The sequence below is a fragment of the Neopelma chrysocephalum genome, unplaced genomic scaffold, assembly GCF_003984885.1.
Source record: "Neopelma chrysocephalum unplaced genomic scaffold, ASM398488v2 Primary Assembly neopelma1_61b, whole genome shotgun sequence".
NCBI classification, from domain to species: domain Eukaryota; kingdom Metazoa; phylum Chordata; class Aves; order Passeriformes; family Pipridae; genus Neopelma; species Neopelma chrysocephalum.
This window is the reverse complement of record NW_020897717.1, coordinates 11,436,001-11,463,256: the sequence shown is the minus strand read 5'-3', so window position 1 is coordinate 11,463,256 and position 27,256 is coordinate 11,436,001. Positions and strand designations below refer to the sequence as shown.

The window sequence follows — 27,256 nt, the reverse complement described above, 5'->3', positions numbered from 1 at the left end:
ATTAAAAAGTTAATCCAATTTTTTCCATACTTTTAATTTAGAATAACAATTGACAGGTTATATCTTTTAAGGAGTTTGTGATTGACTGTCACCACATTTTAGGCATTAGCTCAAAGCTCTTGCTCAGGACATCAGAAACACAAATCCAATTCCTTTTTCTTTCTCAGAGGTTTGGAGGTCTATACACAAGTGAAAACCCTACACACTGTGTGTCTGAAAAGGAAAATTTCTGAAGATTACGTATAACAATCTATCCAACGTGCAACATCTAAAAAAAGTATCTGCTGAAATGCAAAATTAATTATTCTCAGTCTTTCACGCTGACATTTTTACTTGCAGTGGCATAAAAGGGTTTATGTAATTTTTGGCTGTGTTGCACATGCTGAGTGTGACAAGGATGATGTTTTGTGGTTTAGAGCTCTAGGTTTTATTCTCAGCACTCCTAGAGTGCTTGTTCAAGTATGGACAAGTTTATTTACTGTCTTGTTTTCCTCATTTCTCAGTTAAATATGATTGCTTCCTTTGATGATACCTTACATAAGCGTTTATGTATTTTGGATTACTGTGGGTCTCATGAGAGGTGCTCAGAAGTATACACTATTTTATCTAAGGTGGATATGTTTATTGTGTGTGTGTGATATGAATGTGTGCTTATGTGTATGTTTTGTATTAGAAGCATTATATATAAGTTTATCTAGGTTTATGACACATGTGTACTATGGTAAAGAGTACCAAATGCAATTCCCTTACTTGGATAATAACTATCATACCATAATATTCCCTTTTAAAAGGGTATTCTGTCCACTTTAACAGAAGTTGAAACTATTCACTTATGTGAGTCAAATTATACCCTCAAAGAATATTTAGTACTTGTGTCAAACTGACTTTATAATTTTCTCAAACAAGTTTATGTCCTTACCATATTTGTTCACTGGAGATGAATTAGAGTTGAAGGATCTGCATGTCCCAGTTGACCTGAGAGGCATAGACTCCTCTGAGATGAAGAAAGGTGATCCACTACAAATCCACTCTGTGATCTACAGATCCACTCTCTGCACACCTCCTTAAGTTCTGGCACTTGACTTTTAAGCTCTTCTACTCCTGTCAGAGGGACATTTTTAACTGGTGAACAATGGGAATAATTCAGAGAAGGTGCTGTATGTAAGTAAGATAGTGAAGGGGAACATGAGTGAACCAGCACAAAGATCTGAAATTAAATGTGAAGTCAGGGCTAGGAGCACATGGCTGATTTGTTTCGTTTTTTTTTTTTTTAATGCTGTGGTTGGGCCCAAATCCCCAAAATCTCTCTGAATCCTAACCAGTTCACTATCTCGTTGTAAAGGAGTGGTAAATAACTGTTCGGTTTTATCAGTCATGATTCCTCATAACAGATCTATTAGGAGCTGCCATTGTAAAGAGAGGTTAGACCAAACATTCCCTTTCTTCAGTCTGGGTGAAAATCCCAGTGGAGAGGTCAGTTTCATAATTTTTCATAGATTCTAACTGTAGATATCTGGGATTCTAATTCAGATCTTTATATTCTGAAATGAACTTCTCACTTTCATCATCAGAGCCCATATTTGGTGTCTCTTGTCTAATGTAAGTTGAGGCTTTCTCAAGGTTTTCCCCAAGAAGGTGAATACAGGGTGGTAGATTTTTGTCTATTTTGGACACCAGTCAGTATATTTTGTGCCATGTTGGAACAGCATGTTACAATGAATGGAAAGATAGCTTGTAGTTTTATTGCTCTATGCCTTTATCTGCCCAGGAAATAACAGATTGATGTATTACAACACTCAGAAAATGCACCCTGGTTTTAGAGTATTGCACTTCTGGTTTACATTTCATTTAAAATACCTTTGAAACCCATTTATACTGTATTCATGAAACATTCTAACAAATAGTCTCACAACAAGATCTTTCAAAAAAGTTAGGAATATGCTATTCAGATTATTTTGGAGGTTTTTTGTGGTTTTTTTTTTCCTTTTTTGTTCTGTATTTCTGTTTTATTAGATAGCCTCATCCTCCTTTCCCTCAGAATCCTTTACTTTTATTGTGTCGCATTTTGCAATTTACTGGCTAATTTGAACTAAGTAGTGTTTTTTACAGTTAAAAAAAAAGTATATTCAGACTTGTGACTACGTGATTAGTGCATGGAAGATAAGATGGGAAAATAAAGCTAAGAAAGCAAGAGAAAAAGACTGGTTCCAGTATATATGGCAACTGTGTCATAACTGTGCTATTTATTTGTCGGAATAATGGACAAATGGCAAAACTCCCCTTGATTTCAGTGGGAGCAGAATTTAACTCGAAATGAGCAGCTTTCCTACACATCTAATATTCTGAGGACTCAGGTGTTAATTTGCGAAGAAAGATCAACACAGATGGGAAAAGTTATGGCTTGTGGAAGAATAGCTGGTTGAAATGCAGATCCACACAGTGAGGGCCTAATCTGCTTGATGCCACATACTGACTTCAATAAAAGTCAGGGCCCTTGCAAGAATACAGGCTAAATGTTAGTAAAAAATCTAGAGAGAAGCTAGACAAAACCCCTCACTGGTGTGAAATTGTGTGTACATACAACCTTCCACATACAGATTTGTACATATGTTTCCTCAGAATAAAATGTTAATAAAAGGAAAATGGCATCCGGGAAGACAAAGCATCCAAGGCAACCCATCTGCACTCTTGTCATATGATAGACTTGGACAAACCTAAAGCTGCCAATACAACTGCTCAAGAAGTATGCCAAGGGAGCAGATGCTACCTCTGCAAGGATATTTTCCAAAGTTTGGCATTCAGGATCTTGTGGTTATCAGAGAGGAAGAGGTGAGGAAGAGAAGTGGAATGATGTTGCCTTGGCACCTCCCAGTGTCAGCTTTCATGTTCACTTGAGTTAGGTCTTTTCAATTCTTTCTTCTTCTGCCCAAGAGAGGCATCTGGTGTGGAAGTGAAAAAGGAAAGCAGCTATGTATGAAAGCAGAATAGTGTGAAACTTGATCCTACCCTTAAAGTATTTATTCAAAGGCAAATTTATGAATGTTTTTAGATTTATGATGCATAATCATGTTTGGGTTAGCAAAAGGCCCACAGAGGTACCAAATAAATATGTGCAATCAGAATCCAGTGGGAATTTTGTGAACTCGAGTGATTGGAATAGAAGATTGTTATGATTTTTAGAGAGCATCCTGAAGGCAATGCCTTTTGGAGAAAGAAGGTCCTACAGCACCTTTGTTCCCTCAGAAGGCTGGGGCATCTGTTCAGGGCACCACATGGGTGATGAATGTCTGAGAAACAAGGAACTGCTTTTGTGTAGGTTCTTGCATGCCAGCAAGACCAGACCATTCCCAGTGAGACATTGCAGCGTGTGCTGAGGGTTGTGTGGGACACGGTGTGGGAAATGGGGAGAAGTGGGGGCCACCATGGTACCACTGCTAGCGCCTGGTGGGGTAAGCTGGGCTTAGTGCTCTGCCCCTGTGGTCAGCACCACCCACAACCAAATATAGATATTTTCCTTTAAAAAAAAGTAATCTATAGAATTATTTAAATATTTTTCATTGTTTTCATTCCCTCTGCGTTACTAATTGTAAAAGAGTAACTTGTATTCAAGCGCTCAGCCTTTCAGGTGCATTGCTTGCAGCCCAGAAAGCCAACCACATCCTGGGCTGCATCAAAAGCAGCATGGGCAGCAGGTCGAGCACCTCTACTCCACCCTCGTGAGACCACAACTGCAGTACTGCATCCAGCTCTGGGGTCCTCAGCACAGGAGAGATATGGACCTGATGGAGTGAGTTCAGAGGAGGGCCACAAAAATGATCAGAGGCTGGAGCACCTCTCCCATGAGGAAAGGCTGAGAGAGCTGGGATTGTTCAACCTGGAGAAGAGAAAGCTTCAGGGAGACTTTAGAGCACCTTCCAGTACCTAAAGGGAGCCTTTAAGAAAGATAGAGACAAACTTTTTGGCAGGTCCTATTGTGACAGGACAAGGAATAATGGTTTTAAACTCATGGCTGGGCTTCGCGAACGAAGATTTGGGAAGGGCTCTACCCACGTTTCTTGCAAGCGCGTTGGTGGCTAAAAAGGCCAATACGAGAAAGAAACTACAAGAGGATCTATTAGATACAAAAAATAAATTTTTTTACGGTGAGGGTGGTAAAACAGTGGAACAGGTTGCCCAGAGAGGTGGTGGATGCCCCATCCCTGAAAACACTCAAGGTCAGATTGGATGGGCCTGTGAGCCACTTGGTCTAGTTGAAGATGTACCTGTGAGCCACTTGGTCTAGTTGAAGATGTACCTGCTCATTGCAGAGGGGTTGGACTAGATGACTTTTAAATGTCCCTTCCAACCAAAACTATTTTATGAGTCTGTGATTCACAATCCATGTTGTTATGCCTGACACTAGGCCATATCTGTGAAAAGGTCCCTTCTCTGAGCTAATCTGAGGAAACGCAAACATATCTGGCCATTAATGGTCTCTATTTCCAAAGCTTTGTAATTTCTTTCAGGCTTGTGCTGATAAGTAATGTTCCAGTAATTTCTTTAACATGAGACAGTACTCCTTGAGGAGTTCTCAGTTTGTATCAAACTTATTTGGCTTTTGGACTAAGAGCGCTTTTAATCAAGTTCTACTAGCAGAGGTACTAGTAAGTGATAACCTTTGTTTTTTTGGGGGGTTGGAGAAGGGGGAGAAGGAGGCCGCCTAAAACCCGATTCCTAGGGTTCATCCCTGCCGAGCCATGACCGCCCTGCACTCTCACTGTGCTGTGGAGAGTGCCAGCACCTTTGCTCCCAGCCCCTCCCAGGAGGAGAGGGGCAAGTGAGGGAGCCTCAGCCGAGCCTCCCAGCTGCTGGCAACCACCCTGAGGCCGAGGGGAAGGAGCCCCAATACCAGGAGGAGGGCTGAGCGTGTCCGCCCTGCTGCGCTCACGAGCAAGCGAGCTCCATGTTTTCATAAAGCGGCATTTGCCCTTTCCAGCTGCTGGATGCCACAAAAGGTCACCCAAAATGATCTAAATGCATCGTTTCCCTGGTGTGAAGGATGCAGCAGGGAACCGTTGAATGAAGGCAGTGCTTTTTTTTTGTCCTGCAAGTGTTCCTTTGCTGTTATAGTTCCTGTGGCCGAGTGCTGTCACTGGGTTTGAAATCAGCCTCAGCTTGCTTTCTGTCTGTGCTGCAGCCTCCAGCATGGCCAGACCCTTGCTCACAGCCCTGAAATGACTCTCTCAGGTGTGAACTCCATGACTGACCAGGTGCAGGCCCAGGGACTGAGACCTTGATCTCATTGGCTCTGCACTTTCCTGGAGTGTCGCAGGAACTCCAACCGACATCTGCCAAGGAGGAGGTTTTATACTGATTTTGGTAGGATTTGTTTGAATGGGGGTTAGCAGTGTCCTGAGCAGAAAACCACAGGAACTGAATCTTATTTGCTAGGATTGAAATATAGCAACCAAGGCAGATCATCCTGTCTCATTGTTTTTATGTGTCCCTGAGTCTAAAGTCATTTTTAAAATGTGAGTGATGCAATTTCTTGCATCTTTCATTTAATATGCTGCTTGGTAAACAGTGTTTTAGATTAGTATATTTGTAATTTAAATGAAGACAATACATCAAGTCAAGTCAGAAAAGAAGGAAGAAGTTTAAGGAATGATTGATGCCTCTTCCAGTGTTATGCCCTCTTCAAAAAGAAAAAAGAAAGCATAAGGAGAGGTGAGAGGTGAGATTATTGAGGATCTAGTGAGGTAAAGGAGAAAGAGAGAAACTGTTGTTCATGGGCAGAAATACACTATTTTTAAAACCACAGTCGGCTCTGATAGCTGAATCTGTTTTCTTCAAGCGCACTAATAAATTCTGCCTAATTCATTTTTTATTCTCTCTTGGGGTCTGCTTGCAGATTTGCCTCAACAAAGGAAGCATCATGTTACTTCTTTTAAATAATTGATGGCTCTTGGTCCAAGCCAGCTTGAAGGAAATTCAAAAATAGGTACTGATTGAGTAAATACCCTGCCTCCCCCTCTACTCCCCCCACCCGCATCCCTTATTTATTTTGCATCCTGGGTGACTGGCAGTTGCCGGTGATGTCATCGAAGCTTTAGGTACACCCAGCACTTAGCAGCTCTGATTTCATTTATGTATTTATTTATATTTAAGAAAAGGAGAAGCTGTTAATTGTAAACTGTCTGATGGAGCTAAGAGCTCTTAATAAATCATTGGCAGCCTCATGCCATAACAACCAGGGATGGACTTTACCAGGTTGAGGTTGGGATCGGTACCGAGAAGGGCTTTGGGGAGACTTGTGTATATTCACACTCCTCTTCTCTGGGGGATGTGGTCTTCTCAGGGCACCCATGGATCAGTGTTTTCCACCATGTTGCTTGTTTGCAGGCTTTGTCATGCCGCCTCTGAGAGCAGCATTGTTTCTGCAGAATAGGTAATTTCACTGGACAGCATGGATTTGCTGAATCTCTGTGATGTCATTAATAAAGACTCACCCTTTATAATTTACCTTGTAAATTATTCAAAACCAAGGTGGTCCCAATTAACAACAAGAAAACCCAGCAATATTTTTCTCCTTTTTTTCTCTAGACTTGGAGAGGCAGTGTGTTCTTACCACAAATATTGCTGCAGTAAGAACATTTTTGGTGTAAAATACTGCATAGGAGAAGATAGTGGCAGAGTTCTCATCTGATGGGTTTTGCATTCATACTCTGATTTGCAGTCTGCCTGACTTTCATGCCTCCCCAGTTTTGATTAACAATGAGTTAAAGGACTGAAGAAAAGTTTGTGGAAGGTGGCTTTCATGTGAAATGATTATTCCTCCTAGGGTTATTTTTGTGAGGTATGTCCACGTTTCATAACGTTAATCATGCAATGTTAAATAAGTGATGCTCAACTGGGAAAGGAGATGATGTCTCTAGAAAAAAAATAGGGACCTTTTTTTTTTTTACCAAACAGGCAAGTCCTAGAGATCATCTTGATAAAGTATTTTAGTACATGAAACCAGCACTCACCTAGTAAATAACATAAGGTCTTCTTGACTTTGCAGCATTATGTGGGCACGCATGCCATTCAGCTAAACTGCTCCAGTGTCCAGCACCTTGGAGAAATTGTCAAGTATTTCCTCTGATGCTGTGCTTGTCACCCACGCTCGCTCGGTGTTCTCTGCTGCCTGCTAACGGCGCTAAGGCCACGGAGCAGTTTGAGCACCAACAGTCATAGCGGGATCAGGCAGGGCCTTTCCAGCTGGAAGAGCAGAGCACCATCAGGGGCATGTCCACATGAGTAGGTGCACATGGACCAGAGCAGACTGAACATGGTTTGGCTCTGGTCTGGAAGCCATGGAGTTATTTAATGCAAAGCTGTCATCACGCTAATACTCTTATTATATGTTATTGGTTCGAACTAGAAGCTCCAGTATGAAGATTGATCTGTCAGGACTATGCCATATATTTTGCATATTTATTGTTCTCTTCTCTCTTCTATGAAATGAGTATCATCTTCAGTAAAGTAAGCATTGTAATGGTAGATAATCTGATTTACAAAGAAAGTTTTCTTTGAGAAATGAAGTGATGGAGATGGGTCTGTGTATTTCTCCTCTTCCCCTCCAGAAATGAACCTCTGGGGTCTGTATTTAGGGAAACGAGAGCATATGGGGAGAAGTATGAAGACAGGAGTTCAGTATTTCTGGGGCATTACAATCTAGGCAGCAAGAAGACAGTGCAAGAATGAAACTTGAAACAATAATACCCAAAAATGCCTTCCAAAACAAGGCATACAGTTGCATATTCAGATATCTACAAAGTGCCCTGTACTTTGAGTAGTTCCTCTGACCAGTGTGGTGCACAATGATATGTAAGAGCTTTTTCAAGTGGTTTCAAGTATATATGCAATTTTATCCAGGTGACTGCAGTATTTAGAAACTTTTCTCCCATGTGGTACAGTTTGCAAACAGAATTTAGAGATGTTCACATTGTCTCTTTATCTGCCAAAAGAACTGGTCAAAATTGCTTTGGTGATGGGAAAACTTTAAACCAGCATGCTAGCTCACTTTGTGTGTTAATACAGTCTTTTACCATAGAGAGAAATCTAAGACTTGCTGAAGGCACAGCATACCAAAGTATATCTATTAGTGTGTGCTTAACTCTTGCCTGGGAGCTTTTATTAGATGCAATGGCCAGGAAAATTGACCTCACATTTTGTTTTTGTTTTGGTTTGGGGTTTTTGTTTTTTTGTTTGTTTTGTGGGGTTGGATCCTGACTCACATCACATACATATGTAAAGCTGGCAATTTTCTGATTTATCAATGAAAGAAACACTTAGTTGGAAAAAAGGGGGAAACCTTGTAATAACATAATTGAGCTTTGAAATCTAAGCTGCACCAGAGAATATGAGTATGTTATTGGGACCCTTCTATCTGTGAATGTAATGCCATATAATGAATATCATCAGACAAAGTAAAGCCAGTTTCTCTGATGGCTGGACTCTCCAGTTCTAAACGCTACTGCAAGCATTCTGTTTGGGAAGGAAAGCTAAAAGTGTCTCAAGGGTACGTAGAAAATGCTGATCCTGAATGTGTAAATGGACACGTTTTAATCCTTACGTTATTAATTATTACCCATGATTAATTGTAATTATTTTATTACTACTCCAAACCCTTGGGTCAAATTACACACTGAAGTCAGTAAGAAATTTGCTGAAGAATGTCTTGATTTGGTATGTTATCATTTTTATACTGAATATTGGACATTATCAGTTCCATTGAAGAGACCAACTGCTATCATGCCATCAAATTACAGGATATATTTGGGTTGCAGGCGTAACTTCATTTCTTTCAGTGTCATCAGATATAACTGTAAATTTAATGCACAAAGGGAAGGGGAAATAATCCCTTCACCCACGAAGACATAAATTAAATGTTACCCCATGCTAAAAAGTGCAACCTTAAATGAATCTTACGTTCAGGAAAATTCAGTGCCTACATTCAGTGTGTATGCTCTTTTCAAGGGGATAGCAAGTCCTTTCAGAGTAGTCTGAATTACCGAGGATTTTCCAGTGGGAAAGCTGGACACCCCTCCCTCTGGCCAGCCCTACCTTCCCACTGCCTCTCTCTGCTCAAGTAACCAAAAGAATCTTTTTCTTCTGAAGGTATAGCTTGTAATATACATAAAAGCAGAGTTTGCTTTGATCCTGACAGCAAAACGTTTATTTTTAAACTGGAACTGGGCTGTTGTCCAGCAATGCTCTTTCTTTTGCATCATGCCCTGGGTCTCAGCTCCACAGCCCGCCTGGGTGCAGCTGGACCTGCTGCAAGAGGGACTTGGCTTGATGGGTCCTGCTGAGCTCTCTCCCTCCCTCTCTCCTCATTCCTCCTTCTCCTCTGGTTTTGAAATTCAAATTGAATGCAATTTTCAGCTCATTTGAGCCAGAATATACACTTGCTGAGCTTCAGTGGCTCTTAAATTCAAACTCGCAAGAGAAAACAGATATCATCTGTCACTGAGGGTGGGAAAGGGTGTCCTCCCCACATTTTATTCATGGGAGACAGGGCTGCATTGACTAATTCCAGCCTTTCTGACTAATCACTCACTGGCAAACTAATCAGCTAATCGATGCGACTGGTTTCTTGTAGTTTGGTCTCTTTTTTTCAGGGTTGTTTTTTTTTTACTTCTCCAACCTATGTAGTATTTATATTTAATGTCCTAGAACTGCCCTAGCTGGAATGCCTGTGTCCACATTTGACTGTACCCATTCCTTTCTGGTCTCATTGTCTCTATCACAGACTATTCCCTTTAAAGAACTACAGATGAAAATGCCCCAAATTGAATGGTTGGCAGAGAGGGGTAAGAGATTTTCCGAAGGTTAAAAATGGAAAGTAGCAAAGGGAGAAAAAATGTTATATCATTAGTTGTTATGTCAGCAGGTTTAGGACCAGGTACATCTATGGGGTACGTGCCATAGCTACTTACTCTATAAAACCCGTTTCAGAATAACACATGTGGCAATATCTCATGAGTCATCTCATGGGAGGTGAGAGTCCTTGCTTAAAAGTAAAGAAGAAATACAACTTGCTATTTTGACTTACTGCTTTTTTTTTTAGTATTATTTTTCAAATATAAAAGAGGTCCAGCTCCTACTTTTAGTTTACTACTTTACAAACTCCTCTTTCATTTGGTGAAAATAGCATTGGTTTGGAGATTTGGCAACTACCTTCAAAAGGAAATCTTGCAAGAAACAGCAATTTGGTAGGTGTAAGGGCAAAACTAAAGTACAATCTGTGCTAGTAGAGAAAATAGGTTACTTAATCTAACAGCATGATAGCATTTTAATGCTGCTCTGAGCAACATCAGCTTGTCACTGGCAAAAATCCACAACCTGAGTTTTTGTTGTAACAAAATCTACATGCCATAAAGAACGTCATAAATAGATGGGACATCTGCGAAAGTCAGACTGGGAAGAATAGCAAACACCGTGTTGGTTCCTTAATTGTTTTGTATGTTCTAAAGCCCTGATATATTACTAAACCTGGCTAATGGCTGGAAACTGCTGTTATTGAGCTTTCTTGGTGACCATTCCTTGTTCCTCGCACTGGGCAAGGGTTTGTGTACAATTAAGGCCCAATCCTACAAATAGTTTTGTATTTGGTATGCTAACATCACCAAAACTGAAATGAAACTCTGGGGCAATGTTTAGTTATCCCTTCGGTCACCTTATGTGCTTCCAGTTTAGTGTGTTGTAATCCCTAAAAAAATTACTGTTTGCTGTGGGCTAAACCAAAGCAAAGATTTTGTTCAGGCCAGCAAAGACTGGCCTGTGCAGTCAGCTGGCCTTCTTGCAATAGACAGATGCCTTGCACAGAAGCCACTGTTCTGTTATGGCAGAACTTGTGTATTTTGTATTAGAGTCACTGGCAAAAAGCAGGACTGAGGAAAGAGGGCACCATTAGTGTGTGATTGTAGCAGCCCAAGCTCACCTTTGGGACTGGGCGTCTTCACAACAAAGGCACCGTTGAGTTACCTGTATTGGATCACAGTGAAGTTTAGAGAGGTGACAGGCACACAGCTGCCAGGGTAGCAGGAATTGATTCTGGTGATCTTTGTGGTCGTAAATGTTAGCTCTGATGCATTTACAGTTACTGAAGCGGGAGATTTTGGAATCTTTTTTTAATTAGGCAATTAGATTCAGGTTAAGCCCTGTTTTAACCACCTCGGTGCCCCTCTGAATCTTCCCCTTCGTCTCTAGTGGCTCTGTTAGACATTGACACTGACCTGCAAAGCTGGTACTACAAGTCCTTATAAAGAAATTTGATATTCCTATGAAAGTTATGATGATGTATGTAAATCAGCTGCCATATCCACACTGTCACCTCTTCAGCTGAAAAAGAAGGGCAAATCATTTCGTTGGTAGCTGCTGAAACCGTCAGCTGCACTGTCATTAATACTCTCCCCTCTTTCCTGGAAACTCAATATGTCAGCTACCTGATGTACCCTTTCTCTTCCAAGAATACATCTCTCCATTCCTTCAAATTCTTCTTGAGCTGGGACCTCCCATCTGCCAGTTTATTGTTCTTCTTCTGGTCCATTAGTTTTTCCTCCCATTCTTTTTTCGTAGCCTCATATGTTTTTTATAGAATTTTATCATGTCCTAATGACCAGACTATCTGAACTCTTTCCAGGAGTGTATAAAGCAATGTGTCCAACTGCTATGATGCTTTTTTTTTTTACCTCTCCTCTTTCTTACGGGGAAAACAGTGGGGGGTAAAGCATTGGGTTTTGAATTCTTTATATTGCTGTGGCATATACACCTACACCATCATGACCCCAGTTATCATCTGCCTTTAAGGCGTCCCCTGGACCATACTGTTTGAACTTTGGTGCTGGATCTATTTCTTAGAGAAGTGCCCAGGTTTCTTTTGGCTGCTCTCTGAGAAGAGAGGCTCCATGTGGTATCAGTTCTCTGAAACAGGTCTTCCTGGTCCCTCTCCATAGATGCCATTGCTGACCTTTCTTATTCTACACCCCCTACTCTGTCTTGCTGCTTAACACTGATGGTCCCAGAGATCTTCCGTCATCAGTCCCCTCATCTGTAATTGATCCTTCAGGGGCCACATGGCAGCTAAAGCACTTGCACACAAACTTCATGCTGGGATTTGGATAGTAGAAAATACTTTGCTTCGCAGCAGTACAAGAGCCATTAGCAATCCAGGTAAAATAAGAAAGTCACTGCCTTCTTGCTTGGGTGGATCTCCTGTGCACTTGCCCACCTTTCAGCCCACAGCCATCTCTCTGTTTGTGCTTGGGCCATATATGAAGCTTTCCATTCCAGAAAGAAGCAAAACTCTGACTGTTTTCAATAGACATTGGCATTAATATGATTTTTGCTTGAGTCTCTGTGGCTCACCTTTTTGTTGAAGCAGATATTCCCATACAACTGCTTAAAAGTAGCAGGTGCACCTGTAAGTTTTCCATGTGAGTAGACTCTTGTGCACCTCAGGAATCTGATTAGAGATATCCACATAAGGAAGAAATGACTGGATTGCGAGTCACAAAACTCCTAAAATTGTTGTCCCGTCCTATAAAAAACCTCTTGGTGTGTCTGTGTGGGTTATGCATATATAGGTGTGTATCCATAGAGAAAGAGTGATGTTTTATGATATTTCATAAATAGCAGATTACTTGCTGCTATTCAGGAGGTCACTGGGTGACCTCTAAGTCCTACTTGATTATAACAAGCTCAATAGAGACTACAGTTTCAAATGAATAAATAAGTGCCAACCAAACCCTGGGTGTTTGTTTTTGCTTTTAATTTTGTATCTACTTTTAAGAAAATGTATGTTAATCCTTCTGATTGGTTCTTTATTATACTCTATATGGTTTTTTGTATTTTCTTTCTTTACGGTGCTTTGAGAAATTTAGTAGTGTAGGATCAAAACTGCTCTCTTTGAAATTATCTTTAAAACTGCTATTGACTTTAACAGGATTAGTGGTCATGTTAGGGAGCCTGAGAAAGTGGTCTTACAGCTCACACAGCATCTGACTCCTAAATAACAAACCTCGTCAAGTCAACTATTTTCGAGTCACGTTTTGTTCCATCCTGGCACAAGCCAGACTGGGACAACAAATTGTATCACCAAAGAGGCATGACATTAGCCTGGTGTATATTTTTACCAGCCTTTGTATTGCCATGGCAACAATAGTTTTAATTATGGAGAGCCAAAGCGCTAAGTTGTATATCAGATGGGGCTCAGTTTTCCCTGTGGACAAAACTCTGACTAGCCATTGGAGAAAAGCTTTGTATCTTGGTTTTCCTTCCAGGCTGGATTTTATTCTCTGTTTTAGCAGACGGTTTGTTGTGTTTAGATTGTGAACTTAAAGGGGCTGCAGCCAGCTGGAGGACAGTGGCATGGCAGGAGATGAAGTGACCCTCCTGTCTCAGGGGCAGCCTGGCACCGTGCTGGCTCGTGTGTTTAGGAATGGTTCTCTCACTAAAGGACTGCTCTTGGCTTCCCTCTAAACCGCTGGAGATCTGCAGATCTGGAAAAGGCTGGTGTAAAGTGATGTCTAATAATCAGCCTTGACAATGTTTGAGATTGTGCTTGGGGGACAAACAAGGAGCTCCACTTCAGCAGTAGACATGAAAATTTGCAAAGCAGATCCACGTCCACATCCAGCTGTGGGAAATAAATATGTCTGCATGGTAGAATGCAGGTCAGGAGTGGCTTTTTTCACAATGACGAGGGTGTTGTTTAAGTCACTTGTCCAACAGGGGGTGATGGCAGTGACCAAAAATGTGTATGTTACTCAGGGAATTCATAGCAAGAGAGGGAAAAATTGGTTGATGTAAATCAGTGTCATATATATATATAAATATATATATGTATATATATTAAAAATCAATTATGTGGCCTTCTAATGAATTAATTTCCTATTCTGGATGAATGGTGGCCCTTGGTGGTTACGCTAAGGCTGTGTCTGGGTTTGTGAACTTCCTGACAGTGTTTGAAGAGTAGTGAGGTTGGAGAAGAGACAGAACTCTTAACTTTTGTATGGATCAACTCTGAACACCTGGGATCCCAAACGTATATTGTCATGATCGCAGGTCCGAGGCGGGGTCATCAGGACATTATGGCCAGAGATCATGATATCACAGAGAATGAGAGTTGCAAGACCCCACTGTTAACTAGAAATTAAATTATTCAAATGTGGTTCCAGGATGCAGGGGGCTCAGCAAGCATGTAGGCTCATATTTAAACTTGTTGAAGCTGTAATCTCACTCCTTGCAGTGTTACAACAGCTTTTTTTACAACACACAACCCTGAGCAAGTAATTCAGTGGTAATTCTATTGTTGATTCACTAATACTTCTTGAAATTTAAGAAGTCCTGCCTCTAAGATTTTGATTTTGGAATTTGAGATCATAAATTAAGCCCTTTTATGAAAGAAAATAAGAAGTTTGCTGTTGTTTTTAATAAGATTTTACAGTAAGTATGGCAACAGCAAGTCTGTGAGTCCCAGCTTTGCTGCGTGTGTGTAGCTCTGTGCTTTGAGACCCTTGAAATATCTGGTTTTAGGACATCAGCAGGGGGCTAATGAAAAGGCTTTGTTGATTTTAACGAATTGCAAGCCACTGTAGCCAAAATAAATATAATCTGCTTTTTGGATTAGTTGTCACACATGATTTTACCTACTAACAGTGATTAAAGAACCCTGGTGGACCAGAAGCGTAGCTGCTCTCTGGTGACTCCTGCTAAAATAGCAATAAACAGAAGTAAATAAAGACTTAAGGCATTAGTTATCTTTAATAAACAGTGACACTGCATATAATGTTTGGGGGGAGGCTTCAAAAACCTCCATTGAGTACAGCAGTGTCACTCCTGGTGCAGAGAGCATTGGTCATGTTAGGTGTCTGGAAATTCTGGCAGCGAGCAGCGTTCCTTGTACCGCTGGCCTGATGTTGCTCCTTAAGAGCCAACCCAACCACACACCTCATGGACACCTTCATCACTCAGCCTCCTTCATCCAGCAGGAGACATCAGAAAAAAAGTTGAAAATATCCCAGACTAGAGGATTATGACAGGAAAATCAAGGGAGTGTTAATTGCTTGTGTAATTCTGCAACCTCCGAACCACTGTAAATCCATCCAGTAAATGAACGCAGGGCTGGTGCTGGTCTCTCTTACCTTCGTCTTTGTAAGCTGATGAACAGAATTACTTGCCCCTGCTGACATCTTTTATCCCTGATATTTTCCCAGTAATCAAGGGTGGGTGTGTTTCCTGATCCCCTTCACATTTGTTGTGAGAGGCAACAATTACAGTTGATGGTATTGTACAACTCCTTTGGACTCATTGTTGCTTTTAATCAGAGGATAGAAGAAACAAAACAAAAGAAAGCATGTTCCTTCTTCAAGAGGGAATTATTGCTGCAGTACTGAATGTTGGGAATTATTTTGGGTCTGTTGTAGGGGGTATAACACCTTCCTGACAGTAACAAGGAATGGAGGAATTTCCCAAAAGGAACACAGAAAGTTAGGGCTTTTGAAATAAAAAAAAAAAAAAATATCAAGGGATAGCAAAACATGAGAAAGGAAAAATCCTACCAAAATAGGGAGAGGGTGTGAGCTTTCTAATGAGTCTTCAACTTGTATTCATCTGTTTCTAATTGTACACTCCTGGAAGGCACATGGCACTGTTCTACGAGGAGTTTATCTTTTACATGACAGCTACAAAACTTCAAACTCATCAAGCAAACATCCTCAGGCTTTTTAAGAATTGTAAACTCCTTTTTGATGTATGGAGTTAGATTCTTGTTTGGTGTTTTTGGTGAAGTTGTGCAGCAGTTAAAATCCACTTCTGGCTTTACAGTGTCTGGAAAAAATAGTTTGATATCATGCTCAGGAAGGGAGTAAGACCCGCCGAGGACCCATCCTTTTCTTGGCTGGCAGTCATTAGGAGTTTGGAGACTTGCCCAATGGTGTAATTCAAGTCTTGACTGCATATCTTATTGGTTAAAAATAGGAGCCAACTCCAGCTCATCAGTTTTGCTAAGAAACTATTGATTGTGATTAGCAAGCTTAAAAATAATTACCTTGTGTGTTCATTGCTATCTTTGGACATACTCTCATATTCCTACTGTTATAGAAAGTATTGAGCAGCACAATAGGACAATTTGATGACTAAGGTGTTACACTGAGTGGGCGGGAGAAGGGTATTGAGCACGTTTGAATTGTTCCATCTCCTGGGCATGACACAAAAACACAACACCTACACAGGGGAAAAAACCCACTGGCCTTACTCGAAGGTACAAAATGACCTATCCCCACCCCCTTGTTCCCATGGTGGAGGGTATATCTGTGCCTTCCCAGCTGCAGTCGTCACTTCCACCCCTTCTTTAGCAGGAGCCACAAGCCCACCCACCACCACAGGGGTAATACACTGGTTCGCTTAGCACCTGGGGAAGGGGGGCTGAGTTTCACCTGTGTTTTAACACCTACTTGAAAAGCCTGATGGTGCTGATTCATACCTGGTAGCAGCTGACCCTGAATGGCTGACTCAGTTAATGATAACTGAAAGCCTGTCTGTCTTTGGAAGTTGTTGTTCCTGTAGCAGGGACAGTTGCAGCAAGAGATGAATTTTTGTTACTTACAGCGCTGTGTACTCAGGTGAACCAGCATCCACTTCAGTCTGCTCAAGCCTGGGCCACCTGCTGAGAGTGTGAGAAGAGCTACCTATACCTGTCAGACTCCTAATGCAGGTCAGTAGCCACTTCAGGGGGCCACCTTCCTCAGGCTTTAACTCTTGAGCACCCCTGGAAAAGCTGATTTCTTGCTATGTTGTTCTCCTCTGCTGAGGGAGCCAAGGAAGAGTAATTTCTCCATTTAAGTTTGGTGTCAGAAGCTGGATGATGAGACTGCTGTATGGTGTATATATATGTGTGTGTGTGTGTATATATATATATACACATATATATCATATGCCTATAGGGTCTCCCCACTATCTTCTTTAGGTTTCATATTCCATGTGAATGTGTCAGCAGTTTCAAATAGTACTAATCTGTGACGCCTAGTTCGAATTTAGATTTTCAATTTATATTTCTCCTAAAGATTTACTCTTGTATTGGTTTGGTGTGTACCAGGGTCACCCTTAGCAGGCATCTGATGTGCTGGCAGGGACATGCACTGTAATGTGGGTTAGAATACCAATTACATAGGTGTTTTGCAACCACGGATGCTTGCTGTGGGGCTGTGCCTATCAAATTGAAGTCTCATTGCACAACCATATAGTGATGTGTGGGCAGGGTGCAAACTCTTCAGGCCACTTGCAAGTAATGTGAAACTGCATGTGTTTGTGTACCCAGGAGAGGGATTTATCCCATTGTTTTTTTTCTATTAGTGGCAGCTTTTGAAATTCAGAGTTAGAATTTATCACAAGGTGGGGGTTGGGGGGGGAGGAAGGGGAAGCACCTCTTAAAGCATTTGCTAGTGCAATGGTCTTCATATTGGCACAGGTGGAAGAGGTTCTAGCTCGCACCAGAGTTATTGCTCCTCATGTGGGCTTTGGATTTTGTGATTTGTGTTGCTTCAAGAACATAAAAAAGAATGAAATGCAAGGCTTTTGTACAGTAGCAAGGGAAACTGCGGGCATGTTTGCTCTGGTGTGTGTCAGAGGAGGAGATGCAGATGGACTGCAGCTGCAGCTCTGGGAAAGCAGGGCTGGAGCAGGAGCCCTGAGGGCTGGCTGATGAGCTGGAGAACCTGGTGGGAAGGTGCAGCTTTTTTCCTCTTACTACCCTACAAGGGATGTTACGACAGCCCAGAGGAAGGTCTAGGCTGCATGGACAGAGAGCAGGTGATGGTATGGGAAAAAACTTCACTGACAGGAGTTTCTGACAGCAGCTTTATGCACTAAAGGTATTATCAAACGCTTTTTAAGACCTTCTAAGTGACTCTAAATCTTTGTACTGCAGTAATTTCTCTATAAATATCTCTGTAAACTCTCAGTAGACTCATACATGTAAGCTATGTATTCTAAACAATTTGCTTCAAAAATATTTGGGCTGATTGAGAAAAATATTGTTCAAAGACCTATTTCTTTCCCCCTGAATGTTTAAAAGGGCTTAGGCTTGAGTCCATAAATTCAGCATCCCATATTAGCATGATTCTAGGATTCTCAAGGATTTATAAAAGATCTTGAAACATTTTAAATATTTTTCACATTTAAAAAGAAATTCTACAACTTTAAAATTTGATCTATTGGGCTGTACCAGAGCTAGAAGTGAATGTTGTATCGCTTTTCTGTGGTTTGAGTACCTTCTCCTTCACCCAGGAGACTGCAACATATTTTTTCGTGTCTGGCTGTCTCAGTCTCAGATACTTACATGGCTGCAACTACTGCAGTTTCTGAATGTTTCACAACACTTCAGGGAGAATATTATTACCTTAAACGTATCATTGGCTCATGAATATCGAGTGCCATTCTTTAGGACAGATGAACTTTGACAAGGTGTTTGGTACCTTTTTTTTGGAAAGAAGGGCATGATTTGGAGGAAGTTTACTGCAGATTTTGCACATCAACAGGGAACACTGGGCTGAAACCCATCAAGTCTTGGCCCTGGAGAAGCTGAGCTAGTCACAAGTCCTCAGTTTATTTATTTGCCTTGTGAATATAGCTGTTATACGGCCTACTGGCTATACATGCAGCTTGTGATCTTACAGAGTTATTTTTTTGTGTTGTATTTAACACTCTTCTTGTCAGAATCAGGGAGAAATACTTCTGAGTGTAAGTAGTTGATGGCTCCAAATCAACTACAGCCGCTAGCCTGGCAATAATTTCAATTGTTGCAAATGCATGGAAAGAGTAAAACAGAAGATTCAGGGAAAAGAAAATAATCATCACCAGGGACATTTCTTCAGGATAATTTTATTAAAAGTTCATGTTTGAAGTGATGTCATCTTTTTCGTTCTCTGTATTCAGTTGTCCTTCTGAAGCTTGGCATAGCTATTCTGATGCACAGCAAAAATGTTACATCAAAGGTGAATGTTTGAATCCTGGTTGAAAAATAAAACAGAGGGTGGCGGGACACAGAGCAGGGGGGAGAACCCCCAAATGACTAAGAGTTCTTGAAAGTAAAATATAAAAGAAAATAATAATTTCTCTCCCCTGACAAATAGTTCAAAAAGTAGCCAACAGTTTGGATCTGGTGTGTCACATTGCATACAAATGAAGAAACTGTCACCACTGGTTTCCTTTGAAACCTTTTCATCTTATCTTCTGTAGTAAAGGGCATGTGACTTGATCAGGGCTTCTCCTCTCTGATACATAGCCAGAGTCCTGATCTACTGAAATATCTGACAGGTCTCTCCTCTCAATTGATACAATTTTTTTCCCCTTTTCCTTAAGTACCTTTGTCTGGGGTAGATATGATTCACCCTTCCCTCTCCATCCAGGAAAACCAGGTTCCTAATTTGGTATTTTCCAGATAATCCTATATATTATGGCTTAGTCAGTAGTAGTCTTATACTTGTTTTCTCTCCACTTGCCAGGCTGGCTTTTTTTTCTAGAAAGAACAGGAAGTTGGAATTACTATATTTTGTAAAGACACATTGGACATGCAATTCTTCCAAAAAGTCATGGAATATATAATCTGAATTAATAAAGGATTGTTTTGTTTCAGAGTACCTTTAAATGGACAATTTGAATATGCATGATCAGTAGTGTCAGGGAACAGTAGTGGAAGGAAAAGATATGTACAGACCTCTAAAACATAATCCTTAGAAAGCACAGCTTTTGTGAGGTATTTAGCTATTATAGCTTGTATTAAAAATATAACGTGCTTTATTTGATTAATGTTTTGGTCCAGAACTAGTGAAGTCGAGGAAAATTTTCCCAAAGGGCTAAACTTTACTACTGTGGCAATTGATGGCAAAGCTATTTTTCACTTCTCTGCTGGGAGATTGCTGTGTGAGGGAGAGTTGAAATACGAACTAAGCCCCAGGAGGTCTCTCTGGCCTCCTCCTCACAGAGTAAAGGCCAGAATGAAATATCCTTGAGTGCATGTGTTGTCACCCCTGGACTTTGCAGCAGAACTCCTGGTGGAGGACGCCCTTCTTGGTGGTTGCCCCAGGGTGGTTTCTGCCCCTGCTGGGGCCCCAGGAACAAATTTACAAAATTTGTGATGTTTGCTCCAGAGAGAGAAAGTTTATACCAATCTTTTTTCTTTTTTTTTTTTTTTCCCTTTTCTTTGTGGAAAATAAGCAGTGCTTGAGATGCCCAGGAATTTCTCTACCCAAACTTGCTAATTAGAAAAAGTGCTGGAGTTGCTGAGTTGAAAGCAGTGTTTAAATGGGTGAAGGTTACCGGGCAGTGTTTGCACAGGAGGTCAGACTGGGCGATCTCTCCTTGCCTGCCGCCAGCTAACCCCGGAGCATGCGGTGCAGCCTTGCAAACAGGGAGTTGTCTAAGAGAACCCTAAAGATTTCCTAGTCCATAGGAGTGACTGGCTTGGTGGTGGGCTGCCTGCTGGCCAGAGCAGGCTCTGCTCCATTTAGTTTTCCACTCTGCTTCTGTCGTCGGCGTGTCCCTGTTACGAGTAATGAGCTGAGCGAGACTGGAAGAAAGCCTGCAGCGTGCCAGCTCGTCTGGGAGGTGCAGCTGGGTAAAGTGCAGCAGCAAATCCTTTGCAGTGCTGGTGCTGAGAGTCGTTTCACAGAGCGATTTCGTTCAGTGATTTTAATGCTGCAAACAGTTAGATGCATTTACATGGTAAGTATCCCTCTGCTTGCTGAAGTGGCTTTTGTTTCTGTTCCTCAGAGCTGGGAAAAGGTAGCTGTGGGGCTCCTTGTACAAAAGGGTCTCTTTTGGAGTCTTTGATCCTGTGAAAATCTTTTGGGAGAACCAAAATATGTGGGACTGGTCCAGCAGCACGTTCTCTTGTTGCTGAAGTTCTCAGCTCTTAGCTCCTGGTTTAGCAGAGTAGGAGAGCATGTCAGGATGTCCTGCAGGGGCCCAAATGTGTGCTTTAGGATGCTTTGGTTCTTGGCTAGCAAGAAAGGTTAGCAAAGCTAACTTGACTTTGTTTCATCTGAAGAATTTGGCTCTTCCCATATCTGGGGTTTTTTCTCTTAGGTTGTCTGTTGCATGATGAGTAAGAGCTGGTATTCAGAAGTGGTGCCTGAAGAGTGATGGGTTTGGTTGCTGAGTGGCCTGAAGGTCCTAACAGTTGGGATCTTGGAATGCAAATAACATCCAAAAATAGGTTTGCCTTTTATCCATTAACACAAACACAGGTCACATATTTTAAGTATCAACATAGGTAAAAAACCACTTTTCCCGATGTTCCACAGGACTGGCAGTTCAGTATATTCTGGATGCTTCAACTCTGGAGCGTGAAAAGCCAGGGACAGAAACACCAGGAGGTTGCTCCCTTCTGCACCACCTGGAGATATTTGCAGCCTCCCCAGCACCATTTGTCTGGGGCAGGCAGCACCTCAGCAGCCAGCTGCCAAGCAAGAAGACCTGCTGGTGGTGCCAAAGAGAGGCTGAAGATGTGGCTCAGGCTGCCACTGAGACCCCCATCTCCCCTGACTGGTGGGAGAAGGATGGTGGGGACCTGACGGACTCACTGTTTTCCCCACCAAGGAGTGAGGATGCGGGGGAATGTTATGCTTTACACTCAGCAGCAAGGCTTAGGAGATCCAGAAAACCACCCATTTGCTTTCAAGGCTTACTCTGCAGTCAGCATAATTTCTGAGGAGGAAGGGATTTTGCTGTGGAACAGAAGGTTGGGGAATGGAGTGTTTGCAAAGGGAAAAATAATTATATTTATGGGCTGGGAGTTGAAGACCTTTTTGGACCTGATCACCTCTATCTGTCTGCTTTGCATACAGGAGTCAAGTTATTGGATAGTTTAAAATGTTGGCTATTTTATAATAATACTAATAACAATTTAAAGATTTTCCCAGCTGTTGGAGGATGCAATTTTTCTTTCATAGGCTGTTATGTATGCAAGACCAATTGGTAAACTGCAATGTACTGTTCTGTAATTATTCTCCCCTGTAGCTTTAATGAGGAGATCTGTGTGCAGTTTGATGGGAGAATATACTCTGCCGACAGCTACATTGAAAATCAAGACAGGTGTAATCTGCTTACTGTAGTCTGTGAATCCTCACCATGTGGCTATGTTATCTCTAGTGCATGTTTATAAAAAGATGCTTGTAAAAGGATTTAATTTAATGGAATAATGGTAACTGACACTATGAAAATGAAGGGGCTCAAATAATACGGTGAGCAGAGTTGTATAAACACTGAAGCACATGATTAACTGAATGACGTAATATAGCAATTTTTTAATGTTATATGAAAGAAAAATACAAATTAAGCCGTATTAAGAACTAGAAGAAAAAGCATTCTTTATTACTAGCCTAGTCTTAGAACAAACTTTGGAGGAAACGTATCATTTTTGGATATGCATGTAGAGATATCTGGTCAGTCCTGCAGATGTGCATGGCTAATGCTGGAGCTCTGCATGGGCCCGTTTCCACGACCTGAGTGTAAAGAGCAGAATATCTTTTAGAAGGCAGATACTCTGCTGAGCTGTAGCCAAAAGCTGCAGCTTCTTCCAGGTGGAAGAGTGGTTGTGTGATGAAAGGACAAGTTAAAGCCGTGTTTAGGAACCCACTCTGTTTGTGGTGGGGAAGCTTTAAGACTCTCACACATAATGGGTCTCTGTTTCCTTACCTGCACAGTAATGATAACAATAAACTATTAGTAGAAAAGCAGCCCAAATAACTTACTATTTTGAAACCCACTGAAAAAAAGGAACATCTCCTTGCTAGCAGCAGTTACACAGGATTGTTAATTTGGAAAGATAAAATGCTTAGGCAGAAGTGTGAATCTAGCTCTTCTTTTCAGAGGCTGAAAGAAATAATACCCGGTCACTCTCCATGGATGTGATTTATTAATTATCAGTCATTCTTAATCACTTGATACTGACATATATCTAACACACTGGAGAGTTTAATATCGGAAAGAATACTTACCGTGATTTTTCTCAGCAGTCCATTTTTAAGTGCTGGGGGAGATAATGTGGTGCCAGCACTTTGGTATTGTGTTTCAGATCCTGTGTGACTGTCCTTGAGCATGGAGCGTGAGTGCACAGAGGGTGGCAAAAAGTTGTTAGCAAGAGCTATGCTAAGTGTGACCATCCTCTGCACTGAATTGTTTGAAAGCCTTTGGCTTGTAGAATTCACACATCTCATGACACTTAAATATTTTTTTTTTAGTATTTTACCTTTTTTGTGGTAAGGTAAATAAGTCTGATTTATTATTCATACCAAGGATAGTGGAAGTGCATGATTGGACATACTGTGTTACTGCAAGAAGCAAAATGTGTTTAAAAAAATACTGAGAAGCATTTCTGTTGGGGAAAGATGGGTATTGGATGGGAGTTGGTCATTGCTGTTAATTATTCTTGTCATGCTGATCTTGCTCAGATTTTTGAGTCTTGTGATTGCACTGATAAAGGACCAGCCTTGATTTCTGCACATATGTTACAGTTACTTGTAAAACTGGGCTCACAGATTGCTCTGAAGCCTTTACTGTTCCTGCAGAACGTATCGGTAGTTCCAGCAGTTTGATCACAAATGCAGCATTTCTCTCCTAATGTTGTGCAGGTTGATAAAACAGTTGCCGAGCTGGAGTCCCTAAAGAAATTATTAATTATCTGGTTAATGTGCATCAGGCTGTGGGAGTGTGAGATTAATCACCAGCGCTGGGATGAGTTGCTGAAGTGGATTTTGGTTTTTCGTCTCCTGTCACTCGGTAATGGCTTTTCCTTCCTTCACCATCAGGTGAACAGGTGCGGAGATGCTGTATTTTCATTTTCCCGTAGTCGGTAACAGCCGGTGACCAGGAGATGCCTCTTTCTCAGTCCTGCTGCATGAGCAGTTTACAACATGGAGCGCTACCTGCTTCGGATGTTCCAGCTGCGGGAGATGCTCCTACAGCACTGAACTGACCTGAGCCTTCCCAGATAAACACATTTGAACACATGTGCCTGGGGAGCGTTGCCAGGGAGGAGTGTTGGGCTGAGCTGGGTCTGGCTCTCCTCTATTCCCCAGGTCTCAAAGGGATTGACTTGTATTTGGATGTGGAATTGCAACTTGACTCCTATTTTGAATGTATTTATAGTACTTAAATGTATCTATAGTACTTTTTCAGGAAGTGGACATTCAACATGCCTCCTTTTTTTAACGTAACATAAAAAAAATGTGCTTCTTTACTGAAAAGATACAGAAGTGGTTCTAGCTCAGTCTTTAGTGGTACCATCCTTAAAGCCCGTGGGCTGCATAAATATTCAGATATTGGAGAATGAGTTAGACTCCTTTCCAGTGGTGGTGGTGAATCAGTCAGGGCATTGAGGTGCAACACTGCAAGCACTTGTCCTGCCCCGTTAACCATCAGCAGCTGCATCAGAAATTGTTCAGTGCAGCCCTGATGTTCTTCCAGAGGTCCCTACTGTTCTACTCACATTTGCACCACACAGTGAAGTGATGAAAAAACTGAGGAGTAAATTTGACAGTTGTGTGCTACATGAATCGTGTACACGAAGCCATTGACAGCTCTGCCCCGGGACCTTTGGCTGGAAGGGCCTCTAGTTTTAGTGACTATTCATGAGGAGAGGACAGAAGGTGAGATGGAAAGAGCTACACACCTAAAGCAGAGTTTACCTAGGCTGGGGAGCATCTTCTACTTAAGAAGGGAAGAAGCTGCAAACAACAGCACAACAATCTTCCACTAATGTGTGCTGAGGGACAGAAGCGGAGTTCGAACCTCTCTATAAGGTCTAGTTATCAGGATTACTTTATCATCTCTAACCACAAGTGTTGTTTCTCCCTGAGGAAGTCGTGTGGATGACCACAGCTACTGAAACTCTGAAATGCACAGCACTTGAGATTGGAGACCTGTTTTGAACCTTCTAATTGACTATGTTGTATCAAGCATTTGGTTGGGGGTTTGGTTGTTTGGTTTTTTTTTTCTGATGTGAACATGTAGGTGTTGGCCTTAGTCAGCTTATGGGTTTGGTTTCTTCTTGGCTGAACTAGTGTTTTTATTGCCCCTGGTGAACTGAAAATTTTTTATTACCTTGCCACTTGAAGCAGGCAGAGATATATATGAGATTGCATTGCATTACTCCATCCTTGGGCTTTTGTTGTCCGTATTGTACTATCCCAAATCCCTCTTCAGCTAAAGATGTTACCTCAGGAGGGGAGGAGGTAGGTGTGCAATTTTCAGAGAATTTGCTTTTTATAATAGCTTTGTGTTCCACTCTGGAATCCCTGAACAGCCCCACGATGGCATAAACATCCGTTTGTTTGGCAAGCTATGTTATAACTTCACATTAAATGTAGATGACCCATTTGTGTTTGAAACCCCCTAACCAGCAAGTCAGCATGGCAGCAGTGGGGCTTTAAATGTTAAGCAGTCTTCAGGGCTTCAGGTTGAGTATTTGCATTGAAGTTGTTTGGGTTTCTGTTCCTTGCAGAGCTTCCTGAGCTTGTTGTGATAACTAAACTCAAGTTTACTTTGTTAAGCTCAGCAGTTCCCAGCACTGAAGAGATGAAGGGGAAAATAAGACCTTTAGGAAATAAGAAGTAAATTTCTGTCTGTATGGGGATGCAGGTCACTCTCTTTTTATGAATTTATTTGATGGTGATGTGCCCATTTCTGTATACATGGTTGTGTGACCATACATGCAAGTGTACTTGCCCACAGTGAGTGTAAACGTTGGGAAATGTATGAACCATAAAGACAGTAATTCACCAGACTCTTCTGTAGCTGTTGATCTCTGGTGCTTAAAAATAAGTAGAATAGCAGATTTTCAGATGAGTAAATTGTGCAAATTCATGCCTAATTTACATGTATGATCACCTTGACTGCTTGTACAAATCAGGTAATTGTGCATGCAAATAGCTAATTAACACAATTAGCCAATCTGCTGATGCAGCCCCAGGATTTGTAAGTGTATACTAGCCATGTAGTTATCATACATCTGCAAACCAGTTGTATGACCAAAATCTAAGCCCTCATAATTTAGCAGCTGGAGGGAGTTATTTTTTAGTATCACGGGTTTTGTCTTTGGGGTGGAGAAGTGTCTGATGGGGATCACAACTATTACTGCAGTTGGGATCCAAAGTCACTTAGGCTTAGTAGAAAAATTTCAGAGTAGAAACTCAGCATTGCTGCTGATGCACCCTCCCAGCACTGCCACACATGGCAGGCTAGCTGGTCTGGTGGCATGCAGGCTGCAGTCATGCCCTTCCCATATAAATTTGTTCACGTGAGCACAGGGCCATGCTAATTTTGTCCTGTGGCTTCATAAAAGTACCTGTGAACAAAGCTTGATAGATGCCACCTTACTACTATTTTTAAATAAGCAAAGTATTTTGGTTTTTAAGGGTGCCTGCCTCCTTCCACCTTGGAAGAAAAGAACCTACTCAAAAAAAGTTTAAAGGGCAAGTCTCCTGGTTTTATCTGTTTGTCAAACTTCTCTCCCTGAGCATATTTGACTGCTAAGCAAAAATATCCAGGCAAGTTTAAACATGCAAATTGTCAAAGTGTTGCAACTGCATCTATGGTTACTAAATAGGAGTCCAGGGATTTCGGAAGTGTTTCTCCCATCTCAGTTTCTGTTATTTTTATAGCTGTTATGGGGTGGTTGAGTGTGCAGAAAGGTAACAGCATAATCTTCTGAAGGCAGGTATTTCTTGAACTCTCTTTTTAAAAATGTTTCCTAGTTATATAAAAATTAAAACCTGTGTTTTAGATTTGTGATCTACCTAATATCCCATTTACTCTTTGAATTTCCTTTCTTAGAAGTGTAGTTTTGTTTTGAAACAAAGATGGAATATGCCAACATAACAAACCAGGATTCAAGCACTAGCAAAAGGTCCAAGACCACAGCGTTATATATCTTTCTCACATAGATGTCTGTGGTACGTAGCATTTTCCTTACTAAGAGGACTTCAAAACACATTGAGAAACAGTGACTGAGATGCTGATTGTGGAGGGACTATGTTGGCAAAAGGAGCACCTTGTTATGTGCTCAACAGTAACACTCTCATTTCCTGAAAATCACCTCTGTGAGGGGAATTAAATGTGGCTGGGATATGTCTTTAAAAAAAAACTGCTATGAAATGTTTTACTATCATCTAGATGGCCTCCAGTCAAAGACCCAAGGGACTTCAGTGTAAGGCATAGTGTGGGAAAAAAA

General features: G+C 41.4%; 1 protein-coding gene across 11 annotated transcripts in view; it reads left to right on the top strand.

The window, feature by feature from the left end:
• ESRRG (estrogen related receptor gamma) overlaps positions 1-27,256 on the top strand; it is a 400,294-nt gene that overhangs the window by 96,886 nt on the left and 276,152 nt on the right. For 3 of the 11 annotated variants that reach the window (XM_027681700.1, XM_027681691.1, XM_027681694.1), the window contains exon 1: positions 20,394-20,748. The exons of the other annotated variants lie outside the window; for them this stretch is intronic. Coding sequence is in view for 1 of the 3 variants with exons in the window: in XM_027681691.1 (XP_027537492.1) it covers positions 20,719-20,748 (30 nt within the window). In the remaining 2 variants the exon portion in view is untranslated. Of the gene's footprint in view, positions 1-20,393; positions 20,749-27,256 lie in introns of those variants that run through there. 11 annotated transcript variants of the gene reach the window in all.